Raw genomic sequence first — 18,018 nt, forward strand, 5'->3', positions numbered from 1 at the left:
ATTTGGTCCATTAGGAATGGCTGAGAGAGGCTTACATGCCTCACAGGCATCTGCATAACCATCCCAGGCATTCACTATTACTTGCTTTAACTAATGACAGGCAACTGGGCAAGAAGACAAGACATCTTCACCGGGACATTTGACAAGGTCATACTCTCTGTCTTCTCAAAGGAAGATGCACAAATACAGGCTCCTTTGTGTGCTTCTGTCAAGCTGATTTGAGAGTGGAGATTTCACTTCCCCAGACGCCGACCTCAGCCTCTTGTTTTCTTTTCCCCTGGCCACTGTTGAGCCCATCCTGTCCTTTTCTGTTTGACCAAACAGTGTTGTTGACAGTTTGCTGTTGTGATGTTGTTGCAGTGGGGTGGTGCGCTTCCAAAGTCCACGTTAAACCGAACCCTGAACGACCAAGTTCTCCATAGAACAGAAAGAGAAGAATGCCAGAACAGAGACTGGTCTTCTACACCTCGCAGCTCCTCAATGGGAACCAGAGCAAGAACTAAGAAGACGGTAAGTTCTTCCAAGAACCTCAGCTTCCCGCAGGGATCAGTCAGTTTCTCTAAGCCAATAAGAGCTTACTGTCATGGTTGGCTGTGTGGCAGGCAGGCAGGAGAGGTGGATCCAAAATGCAGGACTCAGACACGGGGGTTCAACTTAAAGCGCAGCTTTATTGCTGGGAAAAAACCTTGAATTAACTAAACTCACCAAAAAGCAAACAAAAACCCTAGAGAACTAAAACACTAGAACAGAAATACTAAACTGGAGCTGGAGACCAAAACACTGGAAACACAGAGGCAAAACACACAGCTAGTCGAGGGTACGACGCGACACTGAGCAGGGGCAAACACAGGGCTAATATACACAGGGAAGTAATCAGGGAATGGACAACAGAAGGGAGACACAGCTGGGAGAAATCAGGACTGACGAGACAGGGGAAAACGTAAACAGAACACACTGACATCAGACACAGACCTTCACAATAAAACAGGAACTACACAAGCAAAGACACAGACTAAGAAACGCGGACTAAACACAGGAACACATGGGCAGAACTGAATAAACACTAAACAGAGGAAGAACAGAACCAAAATCACAATAGAAAAAACACAAAACGCTGGGTCAAAAGGACCCAGGATCATGACAGTACCCCCCCCTCGAAGGCTGGCCCCAGACAGCCCAACAAGAAAAACAAAACCGCCCGAAAAACAGAAAACCCGACCAGGGCGGGCGGCGGGGGTCCAGGACGGAGGGCTCGGAGCAAAACAAAACAGGTGCACTAGACAGCAAAAAACAAAACACGAGTCCCAAAACCAAAAGAAAAGAAACACACCAGCGCTCAAGAAAACAGTCCAAATCAGAACACCTCAGGGGGCCGGCCGTGAGGACGGCAACGTGGACACAGTTCAGGGGGACGGCCAGGGGGCCGACAGCACCGGAGCCCAGACAGTTCAGGGGGTCGGCCGTGAGGACGGCAGCGGCGGCGACGTGGGCACAGTTCAGGGGGTCGGCCGTGAGGACGGCAGCGGCGGCGACGTGGGCACAGTTCAGGGGGCCGGCCCGGGGGCCGGCAACACAGGAGCCAAGGGGAAAGCAGTTCAGGCGGCCGACCGTGCGCACGGCAACGGCGGCGCCGGGCAAACAGTTCAGGGGGCCGCCCTCGACGGCCATGATGCCGACTCGGAGGCTTGAAAAGCGGCCAACAAAGGCGAGGAGGCGCAGGTCGAGCCGGCTCTGACAGCAGAGTTGCCACAGCAGGACCAGGCGAGGCTGAGGCCGGACCAGGCAAGGCCGGACCGGGCAGCCGCGTGGCAGCTGCGGAAGCCAAAGAAGCTGATGCTGACGCTGCAGGCGCGGATGAAGCTGATGATGATGATGCTGGACCAGACGAGGAAGAGGACACGGAGGCTGGACCAGACGAGGAAGAGGACACGGAGGCTGGACCAGACGAGGAAGAGGACACGGAGGCTGGACCAGACGAGGAAGAGGACACGGAGGCTGGACCAGACGACGGCGTGGATGATGAGGCTGCAGCTGACGACGGCGTGGAAGCCGGAGACGGAGGCGCTGCAGCTGACGACGGCGTGGAAGCCGGAGACGGAGGCGCTGCAGCTGACGACGGCGTGGAAGCCGGAGACGGAGGCGCTGCAGCTGACGACGGCGTGGAAGCCGGAGACGGAGGCGCTGCAGCTGACGACGGCGTGGAAGCCGGAGACGGAGGCGCTGCAGCTGACGACGGCGTGGAAGCCGGAGACGGAGGCGCTGCAGCTGACGACGGCGTGGAAGCCGGAGACGGAGGCGCTGCAGCTGACGACGGCGTGGAAGCCGGAGGCGCTGCAGCTGACGACGGCGTGGAAGCCGGAGACGGAGGCGCTGCAGCTGACGACGGCGTGGAAGCCGGAGACGGAGGCGCTGCAGCTGGCGTGGATGATGAGGCTGCAGCTGGCGTGGATGATGAGGCTGCAGCTGGCGTGGATGATGAGGCTGCAGCTGGCGTGGATGATGAGGCTGCAGCTGGCGTGGATGATGAGGCTGCAGCTGGCGTGGATGATGAGGCTGCAGCTGGCGTGGATGATGAGGCTGCAGCTGACGACGGCGTGGAAGCCGGAGACGGAGGCGCTGCAGCAGGCGACGGCGTGGAAGCCGGAGACGGAGGCGCTGCAGCAGGCGACGGCGTGGAAGCCGGAGACGGAGGCGCTGCAGCTGGCGGCGGCGTGGAAGCCGGAGACGCTGCAGGCGGCGACGGCGTGGAAGCCGGAGGCGGTGAGGCTGCAGCTGGCGGCGGCGTGGAAGCCGGAGGCGGTGAGGCTGCAGCTGGCGTGGAAGCCGGAGACGGAAGCGCTGCAGGCGGCGGCGTGGAAGCCGGAGGCGGCGGCGCTGCAGCTGGCGTGAACGAAGAGGCTGCAGCTGGCGTGAATGAAGAGGCTGCAGCTGGCGTGGAAGCCGGAGACGGAGGCGCTGCAGCTGGCAGCGGCGTGGACGCCGGAGACGGAGGCGCTGCAGCTGGCGGCGGCGTGGACGCCGGAGACGGAGGCGCTGCAGGCTGGACGGATCCCTTGGACCCTCCAGCGACGACAGGAAGCAAAGGCCGGACGGATCCCTTGGACCCTCCAGCGACGACAGGAAGCAAAGGCCGGACGGATCCCTTGGACCCTCCAGCGGAGACACGAGGCAAAGGCCGGAGCGGTCCTTCGGACCCTCCAGCGGAGACACGAGGCAAAGGCCGGAGCGGTCCTTCGGACCCTCCAGCAGAGACACGAGGCAAAGGCCGGAGCGGTCCTTCGGACCCTCCAGCGGAGACACGAGGCAAAGGCCGGGGCGGTCCCTCGGACCCTCCAGCGGAGACTAGAGACGAAAGCCGGGGCGGTCCCTCGGACCCTCCAGCGGAGACTAGAGACGAAGGCCGGAGCGGTCCCTCGGACCCTCCAGCAGAAGCCATGACCAAGCCAGCAGTCATGGAGGCCACTAGCTGACACAGTGGCGACTGACAATGCACTGAGCACTGGCTCCGCCCAGGCAACGCTGACATGAGGTGGTACTCAGGGGGCTGCTTAAACTGCAGGGGTCCAGAATTAGCTGGGGCCTGACACCTAGCCTCTGGGGAAGCCCTGGAGTGGCAAACTGTACCAACGGCGGCTAAACCCTGAAAAGTACACTGAGAAGACGTAAGACTTCCTCCCTGCGTGGAGTGAACGGGTGAACCTGGTGGCCCTGGGGCCTGGACTACAGGCGGCACTGGAGGCACTGGAGACTGGACTACAGGCGGCACTGGAGGCACTGGAGACTGAACTACAGGCGACACTGGAGGCACTGGAGACTGAACTACAGGCGACACTGGAGGCACTGGAGACTGAACTACAGGCGACACTGGAGGCACTGGAGACTGAACTACAGGCGACACTGGAGGCACTGGAGACTGAACTACAGGCGACACTGGAGGCACTGGAGACTGAACTACAGGCGACACTGGAGGCACTGGAGACTGAACTACAGGCGACACTGGAGGCACTGGAGACTGAACTACAGGCGACACTGGAGGCACTGGAGACTGAACTACAGGCGACACTGGAGGCACTGGAGACTGAACTACAGGCGACACTGGAGGCACTGGAGACTGAACTACAGGCGACACTGGAGGCACTGGAGACTGAACTACAGGCGACACTGGAGGCACTGGAGACTGAACTACAGGTGACACTGGAGGCACTGGAGACTGAGTGGAGAGTGGCTGCGTAGGACAGTGAGGATGCAGTCTCTTACTGACGGGAGGATCGAAGGATTTGGTTAGTCTTGATTGGAAAAGATGCTGACGCTGAGAATACCAGGCTGCGAGGGCGTCCAGAAGGGCCGTGGAATCTTCCTTGCCTGGACCACCCATGCCAAACAGCTCAAAGCAACACCTGGCTCGCAGAGCTGCTATTATTTGAGTTAGTCTTTTAATGTCCAAAAAGCTGGCTGTACAAAGGGTGGAAGACAGAAAGTTGTCAAAAAAAACAACCTGAATGAGTCTCTTGGGGGTGTTCTCAGCGTGGATAACGTCCCGGCAATAATTCCACAGCTGCGCGAGGAACAGTGAGTCTGCTGGATCCATTTGATGGTCGCGTCGTTCTGTCATGGTTGGCTGTGTGGCAGGCAGGCAGGAGAGGTGGATCCAAAATGCAGGACTCAGACACGGGGGTTCAACTTAAAGCGCAGCTTTATTGCTGGGAAAAAACCTTGAATTAACTAAACTCACCAAAAAGCAAACAAAAACCCTAGAGAACTAAAACACTAGAACAGAAATACTAAACTGGAGCTGGAGACCAAAACACTGGAAACACAGAGGCAAAACACACAGCTAGTCGAGGGTACGACGCGACACTGAGCAGGGGCAAACACAGGGCTAATATACACAGGGAAGTAATCAGGGAATGGACAACAGAAGGGAGACACAGCTGGGAGAAATCAGGACTGACGAGACAGGGGAAAACGTAAACAGAACACACTGACATCAGACACAGACCTTCACAATAAAACAGGAACTACACAAGCAAAGACACAGACTAAGAAACGCGGACTAAACACAGGAACACATGGGCAGAACTGAATAAACACTAAACAGAGGAAGAACAGAACCAAAATCACAATAGAAAAAACACAAAACGCTGGGTCAAAAGGACCCAGGATCATGACACTTACAGTGTGCAGTACAGGATATGCAAAATGCTGTTGTTCAGATCTCCTTCTTTAAGACTGAGCTGCTCAATTAATTTGGTAGGATCCAGCCTAAGATTTTAGTTTCTGGATTTTTATTACAGCATATTTGGGTGACTGCCAATGGGCATTACTCAATGGACTGCCTGTTAATTTAAAGTAGCTAAGAATTATTTTCTTTCTTCTTCCCTCTAAATTATAATGATCTATAAATAATCCAATGACAAATGATGTAAATTTACCGTTTAGCTTTTCTGCTGCTTTATGACAGATGATCCAAGTCGATAGCTTTTTAGGTTGTCTGCTTGTCCTTGAATCTCATTCTGGTGAATGTAATATCTCAAACATTCAAGTAGTCAAAAGTCATATTTAATGGTGACTGTGACCTCACTAGTTGTTAACAATCAGCGATTAAAAATAAGTCAGTGAATCTCCATAGACTCCCTCTTGAAGTGCCTTTTAAAGTACTTATTTACATCCTGGTACAAAGACAGATTTGTTAATAGAAATTGTAATGAGGTAGATTTCAGTTTACACCAAGAGACATTAGCGAGTCAGCAGTTTTTCCTACATTCTGTTAAACCCTGTTTTATAAATCAATTTCAATTAAATTTTGTTTATATAATGCCAAATCAGAAACAACAGTTTCCTCAAGGTGCTTTATTTTGTAAGGTAAAGACCCTACAATAATACAATAATACAAAACCTCGGGCCAAATTACCATCCCATGTGGTAGCCAATGATTTTGATGTGGCGATCAAAGGGATCTTAAAAAGTGAATGACATAGGTGAAATAAATGCTGTTGCAAAGTGACCTTTACTAAACCTCCAGGGAGGTGATCAATGTGTCGCTTGAAATTCAGCAACTTCAAGCAGCAACCTTTTACCTATCTCTGCACTGTTAATATCAAAGTGTGTAGACAAAACAAAATCCCAAAAGTAAACATTTTAAATGTGTAACTATTTTAAAGATAAAGCCATCATTGGGATTTTGATCTTTTTCATTCCCAATCTACACAACATTTCCATCTGTCTACACATCTGTAAATATTTAGGGTTTGGATTTGAAATCAGGTCAGTCAAACATTCTTAGAGAGGCACAACTCACTTCTTATGGCAAAGAATGTGACTGTTTCGCTGCCGTGAAGAAATAATTGAAAAATAACTGAAACTGAAAGATTTCCAGAATATAAAATCCCTCTAATACATGTTTTTAGCATCATTTTGTGACATGTTCATCCACATTATGATATTAGTTTGATATTAGTCTGAAAAGGTTTCATTTTGTTTAGCTGCACCACACTACAACAGACTGGATTCTGTTGTAGTTAAACATAATGGATCATTTTGGTCTGGAAAATTCAGATGAAATAACATTCTCAGAATAGGTGACACCTGTACGTTCTGTGAAACCTGTGAGTACCTCTTGGAAATGATGACAGCATGGGTTAAAACTTGGTGTCAGAGCGGCTGTGTATGTTCACATATTTTATAGACGGAGTTTAGGGATATAGGTGAAATGAAATGACATGCAGCATTGCACATGTTGAGCTCTGGGGTCCATATGAAACTTCTGACAGCTGGGAGATGAGATGAAGTCTGAGTCACAGTCTTGGAGTCAAAGAATAAACAAGCTGAATGTGTGAGACAAAACACACGGCTAGAACTGGTAATTGCAGCTTAATTTACAGATGTTTTATGAACCATGTGGCAAAGGCTTTTTGCACCTGGATGTTACACCCCCTTACATCTGTAACATCTCTAAAAACTGGAATGCAGTTCATATCTTCCTCACTCTAGACCTTATCTGAGCAGGAATGTCTTGGATGTTGATTAAGATAATGCCTTGGTAGAGGAAGATACACACAGAATTCTTTACACAATGTCTACAGCAAGATGTTATGCGATTTTATAGAAAAAAATTCCTTGGGGGTGTGGTTCCAATGAGAAAATATGTTTTAAGGTTTTCAAAGTTTAGTAACTTGTCATAAAAAATCCATTATGAATAGCTAAACAGACCTGATTTTACAAAAGGCACAAAGAGACATATCTCTTGCATCTTTTTTTTCTGCAAACTGGACTTGTGTCTAAACGGCATTGAACTGAAAGTTCATTTGAATCATACTGCAGCAGCACTCTGCTGTGTCACATGGTGTTTACCTCCTGCATCTATGAAGCAAGTTCAAGATACCCAGAATATCTTACTGTGATCTGGCTTCACTTACCCTGACGTCGGCAATGTAGGTGGTTATCAACTCGATAAATCAACCCAGGGTTTCTCAATCTAGCTACAAGCACGTTCACATGAAAGGGGTGATGTTAGCAGCATCTGACCATTCACAAACATGGAGAAGTCTTATGGTAGCAAAGATGGGAAGAGGGTAAACACATAATACAGACTAAAATAATAGAGCCACTCTAGACAACGCAGTTTGAGTGTGTGAGAGGAAGCATTGCACACTAGTTTAGCATTAAAGTGCTACTCCTTTTTCTTTTTTAATGTGTTGAGCTGTTCAAAGAAATCCTTAAAAGCACCAAATCACCATGACATTTAGTTCATGATGAGTATATGTGACTATAAAGCCTGAAAAATAACATCTCTATTCATGTTTGTACTGGTTATCTTCACCCTGCTTTTGAGACCAGCTTTTTTTCAGTGTTCTGTGATTGGTGAATAGAGACGTATTTGGGTTGAGGTTTCCTCCATTAATTGCCGTTGACAAAGACGGGTATACGGAGAGCATGCTGGTCTCTCATTCAGACTGACTGTTCCCCTAACGGCCTTGTTGACTTGTCATCTGTGGTGAGACAGCAGCTATCATTCACTTACACAGACTTGTCCATCCGTATAAACATTCTTGTTGATGCAAGCAAAGGGAAGTTTTTCCTCTGACAACAGCCATGAAAAGGTACTCTGTGCTTCACTTCTTTTTAGGATGTCACATTTTCTGACCTGTAACCTTTGACATGTGTCTGTGATTGGCCTGAATCAGGCGATGTGTGTTTCAAGTGGGTCAGATCTCAGGATAAGTCAGGATGAAATACTTTTCAGGGGCTTTTGAGACAGAGAGAATGATTGATGTGTTCATGTCTTTGAAACCTCTTCAAATTGGTACATCTCCTCTGGGGCTCAGCATCTGGTTTTTGGAGTGTTCATTTTCCTGAGTTTATTTCTGAAACTAGGTCTAAAGCAGGTCTATTGAGACTAACTTACCAGGCCTGCTTTTACAGAAAATTTATTTACAGCACAGAGATAAGGACTTTTTTCATGTCTGTACATTAAAGCACTCTTTTCAGTGTTTAGATACGTGATGAAATTCTGCCAGGCTGTGCCAAATCTCACAGTCAATAATGAGCGATCCATCAGTGGCTATACCTCATGGTTTGAAGAGGCTCCACTCAACTTGTCTATGTTTAAACAGAGATAAAAATACACACATAAGGGTATGAGTCATACATTTATGACTGTTATGTTTTTGAATTTGGTTCTCAAAGAGAGTTGGATTTTTGTGCCTGGAGGTAACTGAGTGGTTGAGCCTGCTAACCCTGGAGAATTCCCCCTCCACCTGCCAGAAACTTGTTGGGAATTATTCCCTTAATCTCCTTTCGACTGCCTGCTGTCCTTTGTGCTTATTTGCTATATTCCCTAATAGTGTCAATGACTATCTAGAGAAGACAGCAACTTGGACACGACTTTTAGTAGGTCGCTCATCCGCCCTAGAGGTAAAATGTGAGGGTTTATACTGTTTGTAGTAATGAAATCTTTGCTGGTATGTTAATAGAAAATCTAAACAGTGCCCTGTGGGCTAATTGTATGTTAACAGTCGTGATGGAGGCTCTGTAGTTTTAGAAAAAAGACATCTTGGGACTATATGCTGCATTTTTGCCTATTCCACAATGAACGTGGAATCAGGGCAGGCAAACAAGTGCATAAATCAAACCAGTGAGCCCCAGAGGGGAAATGGAAAAGAGAGATGGGCAGGAGAGGAGATCATGTCCGGTCAGGAAAAGATTTTCAGTTCCTTGGCCTCTATAGGCAGTAGTAGAATTATATTAGTAACCATTGAACAAAAAGGTTATAAAGAATATGCTGACCAGCGTAATTTACAGTGACAAGTTCATGTATCAGTACTTCATTTCCACACAGGTCTATTTTCCAGCACTAACAGCATTCCAAAGAAATAATTCAGTAAAATTATCTTTGATAGTTTTTCTTTTGTCTTATTGGGAAAAGCAAGATGATAAGACTCTCTTTAAAAGGGGATTATATAATTATAATTAGATAATGATACGTAAATTTTAAAGAAAATCATTGAACTAGGTGCTTGTATCTGAATAGTTTTCATGGCAAAAAAAATGTGAACTGGTGCATATGTATGGCTGCCAAAGTGAAGCTGCATTCAAGTAAAGCCATAGTGACTATTCATTTATTGTTATTATTATTATTATTATTATTATTAATTTATTATTATTTATTATCTTCTTTTTTGAAAAGTTCCGTTAAAAAAGAAACCATGTTATATATACAGTTACTGCTACAGTGACCAGTATTTGAATGTTTTCTCCTGCAGATGTTCAGTAAGGTGACCGATGCAGCAGGTGCAGGTAAGACAATATTTCTGTTTTTTATTAGTGGCTGCCCAACAAAATGCCTGTCTATGCACTGCATGCTGGGAGAGCATGTGACCAGATAAAGCTGATAGAGAAAATGCTTTCTGAGTATACCAGAAAGCAGTGGGGGGTAATTGAATATCAATAAGCATTGCTTTCACCTGTTTTTTTAAAATCAGTATTAGTTAATATTACACTAAAGCTAAGGGTCTTTTGTTTTTGTATAGCTATAATCAAGTGTTAAAGTGGACTGGCATCTTCACTTAATAAGGAATTAAATCTGATAAGTAGGTTAATGCATATTACTATTACTTCCAGTGATTGCATTGAGGTATTTGTTGATTAATACAATTATGGTCCTTACATCTTTAACATATCCTTTTCCCTTCATATTCATGTGTTCATTGTGCAGATGTAAAGTTGCGCTCACGGTACTTTAGCATCTAGCTAGCAGAAGAGTGAGCATAAACAGAGTAACATTTTTTTGATTGGTAATTTCTAATGCAATTTTTCAAATATCTCAGCAAATACAATGCACCATGGTTTTTTGTTGGAGGGGAAGGAGATCTGTAAATCAATTAATGTTCACTGTACAGTAAAACTACTATTACATAATAGTACTATTATGTAAGAAAAGGATTAGACGCTGTCACCTTGTAGAATTTTTTTGGGGAGTTTGAAAGCATAACACCCTGAAATTTTAAATTTTGATGCCTTGAAACTTTATACCTAGATCATAAAGTGTAATTGTTTAAGGAGTCTTCGGTCTTAGTCCACAGCCAGTTTACCATCAGTGAAGTGCGGTCCTATATGACAGTGGTCCCCAACCTTTTTTGCACCACGGAGCGGCTTATGTCCGAAAATATTTTCTCGGACCGGCCTTTAAGGTTTTGCGGATAAATACAACAAAACCTGTATCGGTACAAAAGAAAGAAGATTTATTCATAACAGAAGGGAAAAGAGCCAGGGAAACCGAGTTAACGATAAAAACGATTTTAAAAAAAATAACGGTAAAAACACTAAAAACCATAAATTTCACACCTGAGTTTCAACTCTCGCGGCCCAGTACCAAATGACTCACAGACCGGTATCAGTCTGTGGCCTGGGGGTTGGGGACCGCTGCTGTATGACATGTAATTTTAAAAAAACAACCCTCTGTGCACTCTGAGGCTGGATTGCACGCTGGCTCACATGGTGGCATTCTTCAGGCACCAGACAATAAGACTGATGGCCACAGGTGGCAGCTCCCTCCCAACCGTGTCTTGAGAATGTCCAAATGCACAGACTCTTGTTTTAAAGGCCTTTTATATATTGGTCACATGGTGGTTAAAATTAGGCAGCGTGCCAGATCTTTGTTTCTGTTTTGCTGTGAGGAAATATTTGGCTTGGTGTGATGTAGGCCTTGTGGGGCAGCTGCAGGATTTGCGTAGATGCCATTTTAGTCTCAGGTTGCACTCTCACATGACCCCAGTTGTACATGATTGCACCGCACAAGTGGACATTATGGTCTGGAAAAATTCCATGTCACTTTTATGAAGCAGTTAACTAATGTGCGGTCTGGTCGTGTGAATGAGATATGTCCTGTGACTGATTCTTGGAAACCTGAGTGTATGAGCACAGTGAAAAACATCATCAACAACATCAGATCTGTCAACCCAGATAAAAGATTCCCATCAAATGATTTCTGACGGGAAAATTTTTTTATTTAGTTTGGATAGTTTGATTGGAATAAGCTAGATTAGACACAATATCGTTATCTACTTTATTAGGTCAAAAAGCACATAGAATCTACAAATGGTTTTGACATGAACCAGTGACATAGAAAATGATCTAGTAAAAGATGGTCTTTTCTCATTAAGTGTGAGTTTTCCTGGTTGTATTTTGCAGCTGGGCTGCAGGAACCTCTTTAAAGACATGAATATGAGACAGCCAGATGGTCCTCGGTGTAGACTATAACATCACCGTCCACCTCATTACATTGACATTGGCCAGAAGAGGCTTTGTTTTTGTTGTTGCCTTTAATGTGCTAGAAATGTCCTGCAGGCGTATCACACATTCACATGACTTGTATGCAAGGATACTCAAAAGTTCTTTTACAATGATTAATGCATGGTGGGTTTCTGTAAATTATGTTATTGTAATATTTATTAAATATATATTATTTAGTATTTATTTAATCTTTATTCTTTTTTTAATTGCCACCATACCTGATTTTTATTAACAAAGTGTGGAAAAAAAATCTTTTGTTAGCATGGTGGTTGGTCAGAGCAGCACAGCTTTTAATGGTGTTGAATTCTTTTGAACATTGAACTTCATGTTTGTAACTTATAATAGAACGAGCAGAGAGCAGAGATCTTTGAAATAGTTCTTCCTACTTCTTGTTGTTTATTTAAGATCATGTTGTGAGTCATTTCTGGAAAACAGTCAACCTTTTAACCTTCTTGACTTTTGGTTTTGTTTTTTCCTGATTCAAAAAAAAAGCCTAGAGCTTCATTCAAGCCACATATGGAAACACTCAGAGAAGATTTGTTCTATGGAGGGTGGAAAAAAGCTTAATACTGATTTTGAAATGTTTAATTTCTGAAGATATTGCTCAACATTTATAGAACTTTTTTTAAACCTTGGTAGATGATGATTAAAAAGTACCTTAATCCCTGTCACATAGAGTCATTTGTATGGAAATCCAATCCCTCCCATGTCTTTAATTGCAGTGTGGAAATGAATGGCTTCCTTTGGTGAGAGGAGGCAACTATGTTCATCCTCAAAACCCCACTGCCTGACTGATATTAATCATAGATTTAATGAATCCTCAGTGACACTAATGCTGAAAGCTGCATATTCGGCCAGGTTTCTGCCAGAGATACAGATACAGTACAGATAAGTAGAGTAGATAAGTAGTGAAACTGCATTTACTGTCTTCACTGAAGGATTTATTTAATCGTAGGAAGAATATAGGTTTATTAATAGATGTGTTTTGGATTTTGTGTCCAGCGAAAGTATATTTTCTTAAATTTTTCAGGTTTCAGTGAAGTTTAGACACACAGAAATGGCTCCAAGACACAGCTATGTCAAACTCTGTGACTTTAAACTTGCATAAGTAAGTGGTCTTTTGCTTTATGATCAACATCGTATTACCCAAGCACCAGTCTGAGAGAAAATCACACAAATGTGGCTTAAGAAGCACTCTGTGGCCCAGAACTGTCAGGCTGAGGCTTCCCTCTAATACTCTCATTTACACAGATCCTGTCTCTGAATACATATGCTAATCTACTTTCGGTGTGGAAATCTCTTGCTGCTGATTATAAGAAAAACAAAGGGGAAACAAAGGGGGAAAGAGAGTTTTCACAACTAACTACACCCTTACTGATTCCTTCGGAATTAAAAGGATAAGTTGCACCAGTGTGCTGCTAATCATGTGCACTTGATTAATTAATGATCAGCAAGTGTGACCATCTCTATAAAAGCAGAGGCTTAGGCAGTCTGCTGGTTTGGAGCATTTATGTGTGTTTTAACATAATGCCTCAATCTTACCAGAAGTGGGCGTCCCTTCAAATTCACCCCAAGGTCAGACTGTGCAATGCTCAAAGAAATTACAGAAAGAAAACTTAAGAGCTGCATCTCAGCTTCTACAGGCCTCACTTAGAATGTTAAATGTTAAATTTCATGACAGCGCAATTAGAAAATGACTGAACAAGTAAGTTGCTCAGGAGAAGGATTGCCGAGAGCTTAGGTTTGCAAAGTTGTGTCTGAACAAACCATTTCTTGACCAAAGTGGAGATGAAATACACAGCACCACATTTGGCAAAAAACAAACTTAGCACATGTGCACAAATGTCTCATACCAACTATTAGGCACTTGGGCTTGTTTTGCAGACACAGGACCTTGGCACATTGCAGTCATTTAATCAACTATGAAGTCCTCTGTCGCCACAGTATTCTAGTCAGATTTGTCTGACAGCTAAACCTTGGCCAAAACTGGGTCATGCAACAGGACAATGACCCGAAGCACAGCAGCAAATCTACAACAGAACAGCTGAAAAACAAAAGAATCAAGGTGTTGCAATACCCTAGTTCAGACCTCGGCCTGATTGAAATACTGTGGTGGGACCTTAAGAGAACCGAGCATAAATGAATACATGCAAACCTCGGTGAACTGATGCAATGTAAAGAAGAGTGGCAAAATTTCTCTACGAGAAATTGTACTTCACTTCCACAGAACTGCATAGTGTCCTTTGAAAAAAGTTTTCATATGACTGTAAATATAAGCAGTGAAGCTTGAATTTAAAAATATTTTTTGCACACTGAATAACAGCACATTTTACAGCAGATTTTATTGATCTAACAGAGGGGACAATAATTTCTACATTGAGGAAATGACCAAAATCTATCCTTCAACCGGTTTTCAATAACCACTCATTTAGTTAGGATTGCAGGAGAATTGAAGCCTGAATTGACACTGGCCCATTGCAGGGCTAACACAAAGAGAAAGCAGACATCTTATGAACAACTGAGAATCACCAAAATTAACTGAACGTGCATGCCTTACTTTTGTGTGAGAAGAAACAGGAGCAGACTGAAAAATCCACAGTGGTACACCCTGCACCAGTGTGTCACACTGAATGCTTAACTTAACTAATAATGACATGCATGGATGGTAAATTTAATCTGTTATGGTTAAGTGCTTGCATGCACAAAGCTTACTGTGGATACTATACAGTACCACCCAAGATCACATTGTATATACAGTAAGATTCTATTTTAAATGAATTTTTACTTTAACTAATTTGTTCTGCTCACATATTATAGTTACATCTTATTTCCTATGAAATAATTTGCTCATAGTCCTGATGACTGAGGCTGAACTGCAGAGGGGTTGTAAAATCCACAGTAACAGAGCTAGTTGCTTGCTTTGTGTAAAAGGCCCAGGTGGTTTTGATCAGACTGTGAAAACTGAAAAAAAAATTACTTATTTATGTGAAACATCACCACAGATGTTTTCTCTAGTCTGCTATTAACAGTATAAAACTAATATGACAATGTTGACTTCCCTGGACAGTTCCCCTTGGCACCAAGTCAAGATTAATCAGGCTCTGATGATTGGGATTAATTGCACAGTAGAGCTAGAACCATTTACCAGCCTTACTCATGATTCACACAGTGAAAGTGGCCAACATGAGAATCCTTCTCACTGTGAAATGACTCCTCTGTTGAGCCTTATGTATACACTGCTATTATAAATCACCAGTCCAGCTATAGATGGTGCACCAGTGGGTATTATATAATGTCCATGGCTACTAATGCATTAAAGCAGGGTTGCTGTTTTTTTTTTTACTCCTGCATATTCTTCAGCTGTTCTCAAACTCCAGTGTCACCCAGGGTCACAGTCTGCTGGTGGAGACTGACTGTGACCTCAGACAGCTGCAGTCGCTCTCTCTGTTTCTCTCCCTGGAGGCTGGTTAGAGACTATAATATACACATCACAAGAGCATCATGGAAACATGTGAGGAGTAGATGACATAGCCTGACACCTACGCAGTTCTAATCAGAACATACAAGCAAAGTGGGCTGGTGGGGCTAGTATTGAAATCAGATGTACGTTTTAGGCTGTGTGAAGGAATAATAACTCTGTTGTTATTCTTTGTTATGGTCTGACCTCATTCTCATTCCATACTTAGCTAAGTGTCGCATTTTTCCCTGGGGAAGAACAAGGAATGGATCATTTTGAAGGAACTCTAGTCATTTTCCTATTTGCCTTGAATTGTTATTGTAGCTTTATTTCTCTTTGTTAGAGCACATCCAGAATCCAGTACAAATATGTCCAAAATTGTGTAGACACTCACAGGAGATTGTGAAAACTCGGAAAACCCATAAGCATGAATATACAGCTACAGTGCTTTGAAAATGTATCTGCCTCCTTCCTTCTTTCTTTTTGCACATTTGTTACTCTTACATATTTCAGATCATCAGTCAAAATTTAGTATTAGACAAACATAACCTGAGTAAATACAAAATGCAGTTTTTAAATGGTGATTTCATTTATTAAGAGGAAATAAACTACCTATCTCTGTGTGAAAGTGTGAAAAACCTTTTAGTCAGCAGTGGTTTTCACTTTGGAACTCTCCCATTGAGGCTATTTTTGTCCAGTCATTGTTGACACATGAACGCCGACCTTAACTGAAACAAGTGAGACATGCAGTTCTTTATATGTTTCTCTAGATTCTTTTATGACCTCCTGGATAACACTCTAGCACTTGGAGCCTTAGAAATGGCTTTACAACCTTTTCCAGACTGATGGACGTCAATGATTTTGATTCTCTGCTGTTCTTGAATGTCCTTAGATCATGGCATAATGTTTTACTTTTTGGGGTGTTTTAGTCTGCTTTATTTTGCCATGCACTTTTATTTAAGTGGTTTATTGAGTCAGCAGGTCTGACAGTAATCAGTCCTAGGTCTGGGTAGTGATACTGAACTCCGCTTTCCAAAATGAAAAATGAAATCCTCATACAAAAAGTGTATTCTATATTTACTCAAATGTTGTTTGATAATCTGAAACATGTAAATGTGTCAAATATGCAAAAAAAATTATTTTAAAAAGAAAAAATCAGCAAGGGGCAAATACTTTTAACAGCCTCCGATTTTTTTTTCTCAAGGCTTTTCACAAGATTCTTACACCTGACTGCAGAGATTTTGTTCCCATTCAGCCACAAGAGGATTAGTGAGGTCAGCCACTGATGCTGGTGATAAGGGTGGCTTCCAGTCTTCAAGTTCATCCCAAAGGTGCTGGATAGAGTTAGGATGTAAGAACATCAAGTTCCTCCAAATCCAAATTGAGAACACAAAAAATGTGAATATATTTTCCAAAATGTTTCTGTAAAATTGGGCACACATTGTTGACTTGGCTGCCACATTATTTGATTTTCTGTGATATTATTGCTACGAGAGACGATATATTATATATAGGCTATAGGCAACACCAAACCAGATGATTTATTATTCTTGTTAGCAGTAGAATGAAACCTTTGAGATCCAATTCATAAGACGTGATGACTGACTTAGACCTTAATTCAGTTCTTCTTCTCCTCTCAGCTGTTTCCTTTAGTGGCTGCTGCAGCTGATCATCTGCTTCCAACTCACCTAGTCCCTTGTATCTTGTTCTCCCACACCAACCCACATGTCCTTTACTAGATCCATGAATGTTCTCCGTGGTCTTCCTCTTTTCCTTTCCATGTTCAACATCCTTTTTCCAATATATCCACTATCCCTCCTGTGTCCAAACCATCTGAACCTCATCTCTCTAACTTCAATGTCAGCAGCTGAGAGGCTTTTGACCATGCCACATACAAGTATGTATGGCACCTTTAGTCAGCACACAAAGTCCTTAAAGGAAAGGTGCTATAATTTGCACGCAGTGTTTCATGACAAAGATGTGATTGCTGGCCAGAAGTGCAAGGATTTAGACATCAGCTGTTCTGTGTCATAAAGATGAAAGAAAAAGAAAATTTTCCCTAAATTGATTTACTACTACCACTATTAATACAGAAAAACTAACGTTCACAAAATCGTCCCGTTATTTTTACTCCCCTCTGGCTGTTTCCCGACAGGTGCCAGATCAGTGACATCATGCTCTAAATTTATAAGCAGATAGATGCAGCTCAGACTATAAAGGGTGCTGCTGGCATGACAAATGCATGAAAAATTCCACACATGGAAAGATGGAAAACGACTTGTGGTTTCCTGAGAGCAGAGGCCAGCTCGGCAGTTTTGGAGGGAGAGCAAGGGTGGGGGCGGGGGTGGAGGTGGGCTGGACTGCTAGTATTTCTGGACTTTTCTTTGTATATACAGTAATTTGTCAAGGTTGTGAAAACATTACAGAACAGCATGGTTAACAAGGTCTGAAATCTTTTAAAGTTTTCATTGCAGTTTCAACATTTTCATTGCAATTATTTTAGCAATCATATATACAATAGCACATAATATCATTTAATAATGCCTCCAAGGCCCTTGCACTGAATGAGATCATCATGTTCTACAGTTTCTTAGATCGTGGGGCATAATTTATTGCCCAGTATAAATCATCTGGTTTGATCCTGTCATTGTGTATTGTGTGTGTTCGTAAAGCTGTTTGAGCAGACACTATCTCCCAAGTGTATGTCCTTCACGGAGCGGAAACGGGTTTATTGTTCTCATTCCCAATTACACCCATGCTGCCAATTAGAG

General features: G+C 43.6%; 1 protein-coding gene across 1 annotated transcript in view; it reads left to right on the top strand.

The window, feature by feature from the left end:
* stard13b (StAR related lipid transfer domain containing 13b) overlaps positions 1 to 18,018 on the top strand; it is a 61,124-nt gene that overhangs the window by 6,423 nt on the left and 36,683 nt on the right. The window contains exons 3-4 of the mRNA XM_063492964.1: positions 361 to 510; positions 9,762 to 9,795. Of these exons, the coding sequence (XP_063349034.1) occupies positions 361 to 510; positions 9,762 to 9,795 (184 nt within the window). The remainder of the gene's footprint in view (positions 1 to 360; positions 511 to 9,761; positions 9,796 to 18,018) is intronic.

This window comes from Pelmatolapia mariae, linkage group LG14, assembly GCF_036321145.2.
Source record: "Pelmatolapia mariae isolate MD_Pm_ZW linkage group LG14, Pm_UMD_F_2, whole genome shotgun sequence".
NCBI classification, from domain to species: domain Eukaryota; kingdom Metazoa; phylum Chordata; class Actinopteri; order Cichliformes; family Cichlidae; genus Pelmatolapia; species Pelmatolapia mariae.